General features: G+C 47.1%; 1 protein-coding gene across 2 annotated transcripts in view; it reads right to left on the bottom strand.

Annotated features, from left to right (window-relative positions):
- Positions 1-12238, bottom strand: part of MGAT5 (alpha-1,6-mannosylglycoprotein 6-beta-N-acetylglucosaminyltransferase) — a 186907-nt gene that overhangs the window by 22107 nt on the left and 152562 nt on the right. For both annotated transcript variants that reach the window (XM_066575135.1, XM_066575136.1), the window contains exon 11: positions 6180-6313. In XM_066575135.1, the coding sequence (XP_066431232.1) occupies positions 6180-6313 (134 nt within the window). The remainder of the gene's footprint in view (positions 1-6179; positions 6314-12238) is intronic.

Below are 12238 nucleotides of genomic sequence, written 5' to 3'. Positions count from 1 at the left end.
CCAGGATGAGTTTTGAAGCCTTCGTGCAAACAATGCAAGTTCCTATTCACTGACAGCAAGTAGAGATCTTGGAAAAAGTAATGTAACAGGTAAAACATAAATGAGGGCAGTTAAGCACCTCCTCCTCACACTCGGGGATCTTTTTCTGCTCCTCCTCCTCACACTCGGGGATCTTTTTCTCCTCCTCTTCCTCCTCCTCACACTCGGGGATCTTTTTCTCCTCCTCTTCCTCCTCCTCACACTCGGGGATCTTTTTCTCCTCCTCCTCCTCCTCCTCACACTCGGGGATCTTTTTCTCCTCCTCCTCCTCCTCACACTCGGGGATCTTTTTCTCCTCCTCCTCCTCCCACTCGGGGATCTTTTTCTCCTCCTCCTCCTCCCACTCGGGGATCTTTTTCTCCTCCTCCTCCTCCTCCCCCCACTCGGGGATCTTTTTCTCTTCCTCCTCCTCCTCCCACTCGGGGAACTTTTTCTCCTCCTCCTCCTCCTCCCACTCGGGGATCTTTTTCTCCTCCTCCTCCTCCTCCCACTCGGGGATCTTTTTCTCCTCCTCCTCCTCCTACTCGGGGATCTTTTTCTCCTCCTCCTCCTCCTACTCGGGGATCTTTTTCTCCTCCTCCTCCTACTCGGGGATCTTTTTCTCCTCCTCCTCCTCACACTCGGGGATCTTTTCCTCCTCCTCCTCACACTCGGGGATCTTTTCCTCCTCCTCCTCACACTCGGGGATCTTTTCCTCCTCCTCCTCACACTCGGGGATCTTTTCCTCCTCCTCCTCACACTCGGGGATCTTTTTCTCCTCCTCCTCCTCACACTCGGGGATCTTTTTCTCCTCCTCCTCCTCCTCACACTTGGGGATCTTTTTCTCCTCCTCCTCCTCACACTTGGGGATCTTTTTCTCCTCCTCCTCCTCACACTTGGGGATCTTTTTCTCCTCCTCCTCCTCCTCACACTTGGGGATCTTTTTCTCCTCCTCCTACTCACACTTGGGGATCTTTTTCTCCTCCTCCTCCTCACACTTGGGGATCTTTTTCTCCTCCTCCTCCTCACACTTGGAGATCTTTTTCTCCTCCTCCTCCTCACACTTGGGGATCTTTTTCTCCTCCTCACACTTGGGGATCTTTTTCTCCTCCTCCTCCTCACACTTGGGGATCTTTTTCTCCTCCTCCTCCTCACACTTGGGGATCTTTTTCTCCTCCTCCTCCTCACACTTGGAGATCTTTTTCTCCTCCTCCTCACACTTGGAGATCTTTTTCTCCTCCTCCTCACGCTTGGAGATCTTTTTCTCCTCCTCCTCACACTTGGGGATCTTTTTCTCCTCCTCCTCCTCACACTTGGGGATCTTTTTCTCCTCCTCCTCCTCACACTCGGGGATCTTTTTCTCCTCCTCCTCCTCACACTCGGGGATCTTTTTCTCCTCCTCCTCCTCACACTCGGGGATCTTTTTCTCCTCCTCCTCCTCACACTCGGGGATCTTTTTCTCCTCCTCCTCCTCACACTCGGGGATCTTTTTCTCCTCCTCCTCCTCACACTCGGGGATCTTTTTCTCCTCCTCCTCCTCACACTTGGAGATCTTTTTCTCCTCCTCCTCCTCACACTCGGGGATCTTTTTCTCCTCCTCCTCCTCACACTCGGGGATCTTTTTCTCCTCCTCCTCCTCACACTTGGAGATATTTTTCTCCTCCTCCTCCTCACACTTGGAGATCTTTTTCTCCTCCTCCTCCTCACACTTGGAGATCTTTTTCTCCTCCTCCTCACACTTGGAGATCTTTTTCTCCTCCTCCTCACACTTGGAGATCTTTTTCTCCCTAAATTTTAATCCAGTGTAATCATTTTGATGGCAGCTATAGGTTGAACAGATGTTTAGTAATTGGTTAAATGGATTTAACATCACAAAACTCAGATGGGGAATCATCCCCAGAATCCCAGGATTTCTCCTCACTCCTGCTGCGATCTGCCCACTGATTTAGTTCAATGTGACAAGTCTGCAAGTGAATTTACTGTGATACGGATTTAAAATACGTATACGGCGCGGAATCTACATTAATAAATTCAATCCAATTAAAAGCAAAAGGCACAAGATGCCGTGAATTCCGCCCCCGTACTGCGCTCCCCACTATCTGAATTCCCCAGGTGCGAGGTGCTCTCACATCACTTAGGGTGAGAAGCAATCCTCCGCCATGGTGGAGGATCAGGAACTTTAACCCACTGTTCTCACTGCGAGATCTCGCACCTAGCATGCCGCCCGTCCCACTGTGCACAACATAGTACATGCTGGGATATATATTTACCCTTGGGCTGTTTTGTGGATGTAATTGTATATACTCATACACTTCTTTACATACCTTTGTAGACATTATTCTTCTGACGTATTACGGGATTTGGGCTTAAATCTTTATTATACGGAGCCTCATGGGGAGTAGATTTGGTGAATTAACCCCTTGCCTTCATTGTTCGCCCTGGGTGTAAGTGACATGGTGGCAATAGAGTTACTTCACCGATTATATAGAGAAGCTGCTATTTTGGGATGCCTGTATGAAGTCCTGCATGTGCAGAAGCCATGTTCCCCGGGTGTTGTCATCTAGACCTATTAATCCCATTCTATTGCGCTATTAGAGCCGCTGTCTCGTGCAGGCGCAGTAATACAGATTGCAGTTCCGACACTTTCAGCAATTATCGCGTTAGTTGATGCGTGTTTTTCCTAAGGTATGCTGGTGGTTGCTGCAGTATTATTACCTAGCCATTTATTTACTATCCATTATCGCGATGCAGAAATCTCACGTAATTTTGCCACCTGTGTGAAGGCAGTCTAAGGGTGACAATGAGCGAGTGTCCATGCAGTGTTGTAGATCGGTCTGCAATACAAAGTCTCACCCTTATCCCTCTTCTAGAACGGTAGCAAGGAGAGGGGGTAGATGGAAAAGTGGAAGGTCAGACTGCACAGGCTTGTTTGTAGCCTGTAACCCTAGAAACACATAGGTTGGTTTAGGAGCTGCACATAGAAAACAAGTGTTTGGTTTTTTTCCCCAACCCCTGAACACTGCAGGACAAATATATATCCTGTGGATGGGGTGTGATCGGAAGCTGAGCCTGTGCCATCCCACAGCGGGAGCTGGCCGACCTCCAACTGCATCAGCAGGGATAGATCACAACTGCGATCCCCACTGTCTATGTAGATTGGGCATGCAAAGGTTCACAGAGGCAGCCTATGACCGCTACTGTAAGCAATAAGGCATTGTATTATCAGAGTGGGAATATCCCTGAAGAGGGCCTGAACCATATGAAAAAAGAAATACACTTTAAAAAAGCAACTTTTTTGCGCACTTTTCCCCTTTTTTTTTAATACAAAGTGTTACAATACATTATACTAACCCCAAAAAGTTTTATGGCTTTTGAAAAGTAGAGAATCCCTAAAAAATCGTTGTGTCCTGCACTGGAGCAACTGGTTACGCAAACGCACACTACAGGCTGGACAAGATAGAAGCGCCGCCGTCGTCACGTTCCTCTTTGGGGGTCTTCTGTTAATAATCCACAAAGCATACAGCCCGCTCGGCAGACATCTAGGTCACCTTCACACAACGGAAGCCTCTGCAGTTTAACCAACACCATATGCTCCGTGCTTCAGGCCACCGCTAAGGAAGGAATTAATCAAGCTGGTGGCTCAGTGGCAGCGCCATATGGCAAACAGCTTACGGCCCCGCCGCCATCCTCCCCTAGTTTTCACATAATACAAAAGAATGAATCTGAACTGTTTAACAATGCAAGCCGTGCGCCGGCCGCTCAGCGAGGAGCTCCGTGTAATCCCTGTTCTCTCTGCCAAGTGGTGAGCTTCTTGCCATTTCACAAAAACAATCTTGCGGGGCGTCCAGATGGCGACAGCATTTATGGCATTTTACCTCATCTGAAAATAGCGCTTATTTTGCATCCAGGGACACGCAGAGGAAATGAGGCTGAAAGAGACGGCTTGTAACAACTTACTGCTTAAAGTGGGATTTCTAGTTCTGCTTTTCATGGCTGAGATGGGAAATCCCGGCCCTGTGAACGAGAGCTAGTCGTGGAAAGAGCGCAGCAAGCGGCGCAATACGGTTTCTGCAGCGCCTCTTCACTGCAATGGGAGCTGCGCAAAGAGCAGAGAACTACAGCAGCAGATTCCCATCGCAGCTAGAAGCAAGCCGCCGACCGTGTGGATGTCAACCTGTAGTCCACAACCGCGGGCATTACTATGGAGCTGCCACCATGATGACCACACTGAGCTTGTTAATACTTTGGATTGAAAACAAGCTGCCGTTTTGGGTGCACAGCTCCAATGCACACCGGCATTGCAGGAGGCAGATGGAAAGAAGTAACACGGATCAGACTACCCAGGGCTTGTTTAGGGCCTGTAACCACGGAGACACATTAGTGCACATAGCTCTCGTGTACGCCAAAGAGTAAGAGATCTTCAGACCGAGCCGTCTACACTGCATCTCTTTCAGATTTTTTTCTGCAATGAAACTAAAGAGTTCAAACCATGAAAAAAAGCCCCCCGGCCCCCAACAGTGAAGCATCCATGTTCAGGCAATGCTACAGCCAGCCATTAATGAGGGACAAATCAGTTTCCAGCCCCGACAGTTTGTTACAATGTATCAGCTCTTACAGAACTGTGCAAACTGGATACATTGAAGCAAACCATCAGCTGTGAGAATAGGGCAGCAGAGCTTCCAGTAAAGAGGTCTAGAAAATGGTATGGAGCTGAAGCACAAATAGCCCGACGGCCCCTTTATCACCCCCATCTAGTGGCGTTGGGCTCCTTCGCCCCTCAGATTCGCAGCAGTTCGTCGCGGTGTAGATCCCACTCGGTGATGGCTCTGCAGGAATATCGGCCCCTGCGGACAGGAAGCTTCTTGTAGTCGCTGCGGATTAGATGGCGGTGCTGACATGTTCTGACCGGCTGACAGGAAGGGGTCAGCGATTCATGCTGCTTGCACCAAATTCTGCCCTCCCATCCCCACATAAATCTGGCCCCATCTGACCAGGAGATGTTTTCCCGCTGCTCAGTGATACAAGTTTTGCGCTCTTTTGCCCGCTGGAGTCTTTCTGTTCCTCTTAGACACAATGGCGCTGGAACTGGTCGCCCGCTGTTATACCATCCGTGCGGAGGAGCGGCGAGTTGTGCGTTCGGACACGTTAGTTGGAGCTCCAGCGTTGTATTCAGCTGACTTAGGGAGTTGGGAAGTAATTTTTTCCCCCAAAGAGGCTAATTGGCTCCTGCCTCTTGGGGTTTTTTGCCTTCCTCTGGATCAACAACACAGGAGGCTTACAGGCTGGACTAGATGGACATGGTCTTCATTTGGCCTTACATACTATGTTACTATGACTGTGCAGCCTGTAGGTCAGAATGATCCTGACATCCTCCTCCGACCCCTTTCAGGGATGAGAGGTTTCCGTCCACAAGATCCCCTTCCACTGGATGTTCTCCTCGATCGCGCCATTCTCTGTATACTCTCCCCACCGTTACATGAGAAAACCCCCCTCAATTGGCAGTGAGCTAGTCTAGCACCGATGGCCGGCCTCGTTAGAAGTTACTCTGGTCGCTGGATCTTCCATCTAATGTGGATTCCAACAGAAACGGATCCACAGAAAGCTTGTCACGTGACTTTATGCCGCACGCCGGGGTCACGGGGAGTATTACCGTACAGGGGGCGCCAATCATGAGAGGCCGGAGGCTGTAGTAACTCCCATAGATGGAGGCCGCACTCGTATCTAGTTGTGGCCCTCATTGCCTGAGCGGCTGAACTGGTCCTAGAAGTCCATGAGAGTTCCGTAAACAGTGCGCTGGGCCATTTCGCCAAGCTACGTCTCACGGTCTCCTATGGATTGTGGCAGGTTTTTTTTGCATGAAGGAACTGGATGTTTACAATAACCTGATTCTATGGATTTTCAGATTATAAATAATTTAAAAACATGTAGAAATAACCAACTTTTATTTACATATTTTATGGATTTAGGAAACCCTGTAGCAAAAGCCCGCTCCGCTGTTTCCGTGAGGGGGGAAGGGCGGCAGAACCAGAGGCGGGACTCGCACCTATCAGACTTTCAGGAGGTGTTCTGTTGATAAGGGGTCTTCACAAACTACGATCCCCCCCTACAGAAAGTGCTGCGGCGCTCAGAGAGGTCACATCCATTAAGAGGGGAACTCTTACCTTCCAGAAATTGTCGACTTTCCCGTAGACGAGCGACTGATTCTGGCGTTTGATGTCACTCATGTGTCTGATGTCACTGGCGTTAAGATGTTGTTCCACCACAAACCCCAGGAAGCTGTTGTCAGGCGTGTGGGCTGTATCCGGGAGAGAAGAGAACAGTGGAGATCAGCGGCTGCAGGGACGCTCATTCTGTTCTACGCGGACGGTTTGCCGCTTAGTTCATCTTTCAACGCTATCTTGTGTTCAGAACTGACTATAGAAACCGGAGAGGCGGCTGACGGAAGACTAGAACACGGCACACCTATGTAACCGCGAGCACACCCCCGTGCCTCCAATAACTCTGTCGCCCCCTTCTGGAGTGCAGCACTGTACAGTTACCCCCCCAGTAGTCGCAGCAGGATCCCTCATTGTCCATGGTAGCCGCAGCATCGTCCTCCACTCCCTCTAGTAGTCACCACATTATCTTCTACACTCCCATACTGACAGCCATGTCCTCTAATCCCCTCGATGCCGCAGCAGCCGTATTCCTATGGTAGGTCAAGCAGAGCGCCCCCGTATGAGTCACGCCAGTTTCTACCAGGATGTCACCTCTGAAATGTATCTGGAGTTGACCGCGCTCCATTTGAGCTTTATACTTCCGTCATCTGTTTTTCTTGTTTGCAAAAAAGAAATAAAAAATTGCAAATAAAACGTGAATGTTGGGCTCTTCTTTGCCTTGAATGGACGACTATTGGCCAAGAAATTGGACATGCTGCGGGTAGGGGGTGTTTTTAGGAATACCACCCAATCGTTCTGTATAAGACACACACGTTCAATTAGCGGCACTGATTGGAACGGATCGAGCGTGCCCAACGGCAGTCTGCTGCACACGGACCCCAATTACACTCTATGGAGGCCATTTATGGAACGCTTGGTACGAAGGGGGGGGGGGGAGCAATTCCTATGTGGCAGCTGCCTATAAAAACTAGAGAGGATTCAGGAGGTTGGAAGGCCTGGCGCAGATGGCCAACCTGGTCAAGGCAAGAGGGATGTCCAGGCCCCTAAACTGGGCTCTAAGGGTGAGAGTAATTATCTAAAGAGGGAACTGTTGGAGGCACACGAGGTCGGTCCCCTTAGCAGCAAGCCCCTCAGGCTTCGTTCATTACCTATTGTTCTGAACTCAAGTCCTATCACTGGGTTATAGTAAGTAGATGACAGCCACCACCCGGCGCACAACAACTGGCTAGCTAAGGAACAGCAAAAGTGGGGGAGAGCTAGCCCCCCTCTTCCATTGACAAGCAGAGGAGAGGATCTCCAGTTTAATTTCCGGAGTGAAGCCACACCACAGTATACGAAGGAGTATCTTGCACAGTAATGTGAAGAATCTTTTAGGGATTAAGATGGGGGTATTCTGGAATTTGGGCAGTAGCTTCATTTTAATTACATGTATAGGACCCACTAGCTTCAATGGGAGTGAAGCCCACCGAGTTGCTATATTTCCTGCCCATTCTAAAAGTAGAGCAAGGTTGTCTGCGTAAAAGTAGTCAGTGGACCTCCGTATCACTATACCCAAATAGGTGACACTGTCTGTCCATTTTAGGGGGCAGGGAGGGTTAGAGAGGCCACAGGGCTGTCAACTGCCATCACAGTCCAGTCTTATCTCAGTTAACCTTCAGTCTGGTGTTAACTCCAAAGGCTTCGGAAATAGAAAGGACTAAGGTCAGGGACGACTCCGGGTCTTGTAAAAACAGCAGGGTATTGTCCGCATATAGCGCCACGCGCTCTGCATAGGTTCTCAACCAAAATCCTATAACCTCCATTGACATACGGAAGTGGCTCAATTGCTACAGCAAAAAGTGCTGGGGAGGACGGATCTGCTGCATTCCCCATGCAAGGAAAAACTGCTCGGATATATGGCTGTCCGTCCGTATCCGGGCTACCAGGAAACAATATAATGCTTGTACCCATTTAATAAAAATTGTTGCAAGCCCAAAACGAGACGTCACCCCCCAGGAGTATCTCCACTCCACAGAGTCAGAGGCATGTGTGTTCCCTGCATAGGGGCTTTGAGCTGACCCTGCCCAAACTATCTAATTACGCAGTGGTTGGCCCCTATAGCGTTCTCTGGTCTTCGCTCATACGTGTATTGCAACAATACCTACCCTAGGGACATGAGCATAGACCAGCGATTTGTTCTCTAATCAGTTACATGGAGTTACACAATTGATTGTATCGATGTTCACTTGATCATTGGTATCTCCTCTGATTAGCAAGAGTAGTTTATCATTTAAAGGTCTGCTTGTACCAATACAGACCTTTGTCCTTGAATTGCCCCATAAATGTGGGCAGGAGCACACTTGTCTATTTGCATTTATCATCAGTGTTTTTGACTCTCGTCATTCGGAGTCAATTTCATCCAGTTGATTATCTATATGTTGAAACTCTGTTTGCATCTATACAGATTTCCATTAAGCGAATTGCCCCGTAAATGAGGGCTGGAGCATATATTCCCATCGGAACTTATCTCTGAGTGTTTAACTCTTACTTACCCCGAGTGAATAACACCAATACACCATGATTGTCAAGATGTGTCTATCTGTGACAATATTGGTGTGAATAAGCCCCCTCTGCTGAGGGTCGGACCAATAAATGGTCTATAATATATCAATCAGTTGGCTCTTTATACCCAATTGATTTGATAGGATCCGTCCTGATGAAATAGTGTACTTTGTTGGCACTGGAGGAAACGCGTCGGTGTGATTACTGGTGAAACAAGCTCTGGCGATTAGTGATATCAGATATAGGAGAGAAGAGATTGCTCCATCTAGTCATCTGGTTCATCTATACCCAGTATCTCAGGGTTGGACATATGAGGAATCCAATCAGTTTGGAGGGTTATTATATAAATTCTCTCTCCCTCTGGTTGTGGGTGTCAGCACATCCCCAATATGGTTGCTGGTGGAGTCGTATGACTTTTTTTATTTCATTTTAAGCTCTTTTAAATAATTTAATAAAAGGTTATTTTTTATATATTAGTAAAGTTCTTTTCGGTGATTAGCTGGCTATAATAGTCAAAAGAACCTCTCTGCTACAGTGAATTGTTCAACAAGTGTTAAAAGATGGCAGGTTTCTTGTCAGGATGCATTGATACTGCGCCCTGGCTGTCAGAAGCAAAATCTGTCTTTTCAAACCAAGAATTAGACATGCAGACACAAGTAACATCGAGTAATCAAGCCTTCAAAAATCTTACCAAGGTCTACAAAGACTTCGTGAGATCGTGGTGGGAGGTCCAGGGACTCTCTAATTATTTGGAAAGTAAAATCGTGCCCTGTGGACTGAGAGTCCAGGTTCTACCCCCCCCCCGCCTAAACTGAGAAATGGCCCCTTCATGAATAGATGGGAACAAGAAGCTACAGAATGTTCCTTTCGTTTCATGAATCTTTTATTGGATGAGGAGAAACAAAACCTTGAAAAAAACAGCAAAGCTCTTGAGGAATTGATTAAAGAGACTAAAAAATTCTCGAGTGAACAAGACTTTGAAAAAAGAGAAAACACCCTGAAACGGACAATCGAGAAGTTTACTTGTCATCTAAAAGAAAGAAAACATTTTCAGTTTAATCGAGATATGGATGACTTTAAAGAGAACAGAGTCTACGAATCCCGATCTCATACTGAATCTGAATACAGTTCGTCAGAGGGCGATTTGTCGAGTAATGAATCATCAACAAGGGGACAATTCTCAGGGAGGTCTAGAGGTAGGGGAAGTAGTAGAAGAACCAGACCGAGAAATAGAGCTAGATTCGGTCACAATGAGGGCCGTTTTTTAGGTCAGCCGATCTCTCACTATATGTTGAGAGATCGGGGCCTGTCAGGCAATTTCCAATAGGTATTGATGAGTCCTGTTCTGATACTGTGGACACCCTAAATAAACAGAATCGATCGATGGAGGCAGAATTACAAATGATTAACTTATCATCGAGAACTTTATCAGATAATGAACAGTCCTTACTAAAGAGGGGGTTGTCATTCATACCGACCAATAGATACGATTGCTTTACTTGGACTAAAGACGTCTCTTTATTTTTGAGGAAACTGCGGTGGAAGAAACATTTTGCAGTTGTAGGAAAGAAAAAAATGTTTGGAATTGGGCTTAGATCCCAGCGATCAGGAAGCACTTGAGACATTGACAGCGTTGGAACAAGAGGGGGGTTAAGGATCCGAGTGTTGGTCCCTTTACTGATCTGAAGCCAAAGAATACGAGCTCACCTCTGGGTGATTGTCTGTTTATAGATCTATTTGAGTCAATGGTTGATAGAGACCTGAAGGATCTCTCTTCAGATAAAGGTAAATTTAGTCATCATAACTTGACATCGGAAGAGAAAAAGGCTTTGATTGAGCTTGAGAATGACTCAAGTATTGTGGTGAAACCTTCAGATAAGGGGGGGGGAACATCGTGGTGCTGGATCGCGATAAGTACCGCAATATGTGCCTTTGAATTCTGAATGATAGATCTACATATAAGATTTTGGAATGTGATCCTACAGATCGCTTCCAGAATGAACTAAATGAGATACTTACCATGGCGAAATCTGACCTCCTGATTGGTAACAACAAATTTCTTTTTCTATATCCTAAAAAACCACTGATCGCTGTATTTTATGGATTACCAAAGATACATAAGGGTCTAGAACCACTCAAAGGAAGACCCATTGTATCGGGTGTAGAGAGTCTAACGCAAAGAGTTAGCAGGTATCTGGACCAGATCCTAAGGTCATTTGTGGAAGCGTTGCCATCATACACCAGAGATACAACGGATGTTCTGAAAAGACTGGAGGATGTCTCCTTGTCACCGGACACTATGTTTGCGAGCTTGGACGTGGAGTCCTTGTATAGCTCCATCCCACATAAACAGGGGTTGGAGGCTGTACAATTCTATCTGAATCAGAGAGGGACTCATCTTAGAACTCACAACTCGCTATTGACATGTCTTCTGTCCTTTATCCTCGATAACTATTTTTTGTTCGAAGGAAAATTCTACCACCAGCTCAGGGGTACGGCTATGGGGAGCCCGTGTGCCCCCAGTTACGCCAATTTATTCCTGGGCTGGTGGGAGGAGACAAGAGTTTTCTGTGAAGAAAACGAAAAATGGACATCGTCGATAGAACCCTGGCTTAGATATATCGACGACGTCCTGATACTCTGGACAGGCGGCGCTGATGAATTCAATAAATTTGTGGCGCACCTTAACAACAATGATCTGAACCTCCTGCTGACATCGGAGATCAATCGTGACAAAATAACATTTTTGGATCTGAGTATCTCACGTACGGAGGAACATCGTATTGAAACAACAATCTTCCGTAAGAAAACGGCAACAAATACTCTGCTCCACTGGACGAGCCACCATCCTCTACCATTGAAACGTGGGATTCCCAAGAGTCAGTTTATTAGGGCTCGACGGAATTGCTCCAATGAGACTGATTTTGAACATAAGGCCCTTGAAATGCAACAGAGGTTTTCAGACAGGGGCTATCCGGACTGTGTAATAAAGGAAGCAGAACACCATGCTAAGCAATCAGTACGAACCAATCTTCTGGAAGTAAGACCTAAGTCGGAGCGTAACGACGTAGTGAGAGTAATTGGTTCATTTGATGATAAATCTCAGGAAGTTAGGGGTATTCTTACCAAATATTGGGACATCTTGAGAAAAGACCCCGATTTAAAAGAGTTTTTGACGGTAAGACCACAGATTACCTTCAGACGAGGGAGAAATTTGAAAGATCGGCTGGTGCACAGTCACCTACCACCTCTTCCACCAGCCAGAACATGGTTAACACGTGATCCCGTGAATGGCTCGTATCCCTGCTCGGGATGCAAGGCATGTAGATACATGGTTCGATGTAAGACTTTTAAGAGCTCCACCACTGGAAAGGAGTATACCATCAGGGACTTCATTAATTGCCGTTCCAGTGGTGTTGTCTACATGGCATCCTGTCCATGCCCAATGGACTATATTGGGAAGACGACGCAGCAATTGAGACGGAGGGTACTAGCACACATTGGAAGTATAAACCGTAATG

Source organism: Eleutherodactylus coqui, chromosome 8 (assembly GCF_035609145.1).
Source record: "Eleutherodactylus coqui strain aEleCoq1 chromosome 8, aEleCoq1.hap1, whole genome shotgun sequence".
In the NCBI taxonomy this organism is placed as follows: Eukaryota; Metazoa; Chordata; class Amphibia; order Anura; family Eleutherodactylidae; genus Eleutherodactylus; species Eleutherodactylus coqui.
The sequence above is the reverse complement of the archived record's forward strand: the minus strand, read 5'-3'. Positions and strand labels throughout refer to the sequence as shown.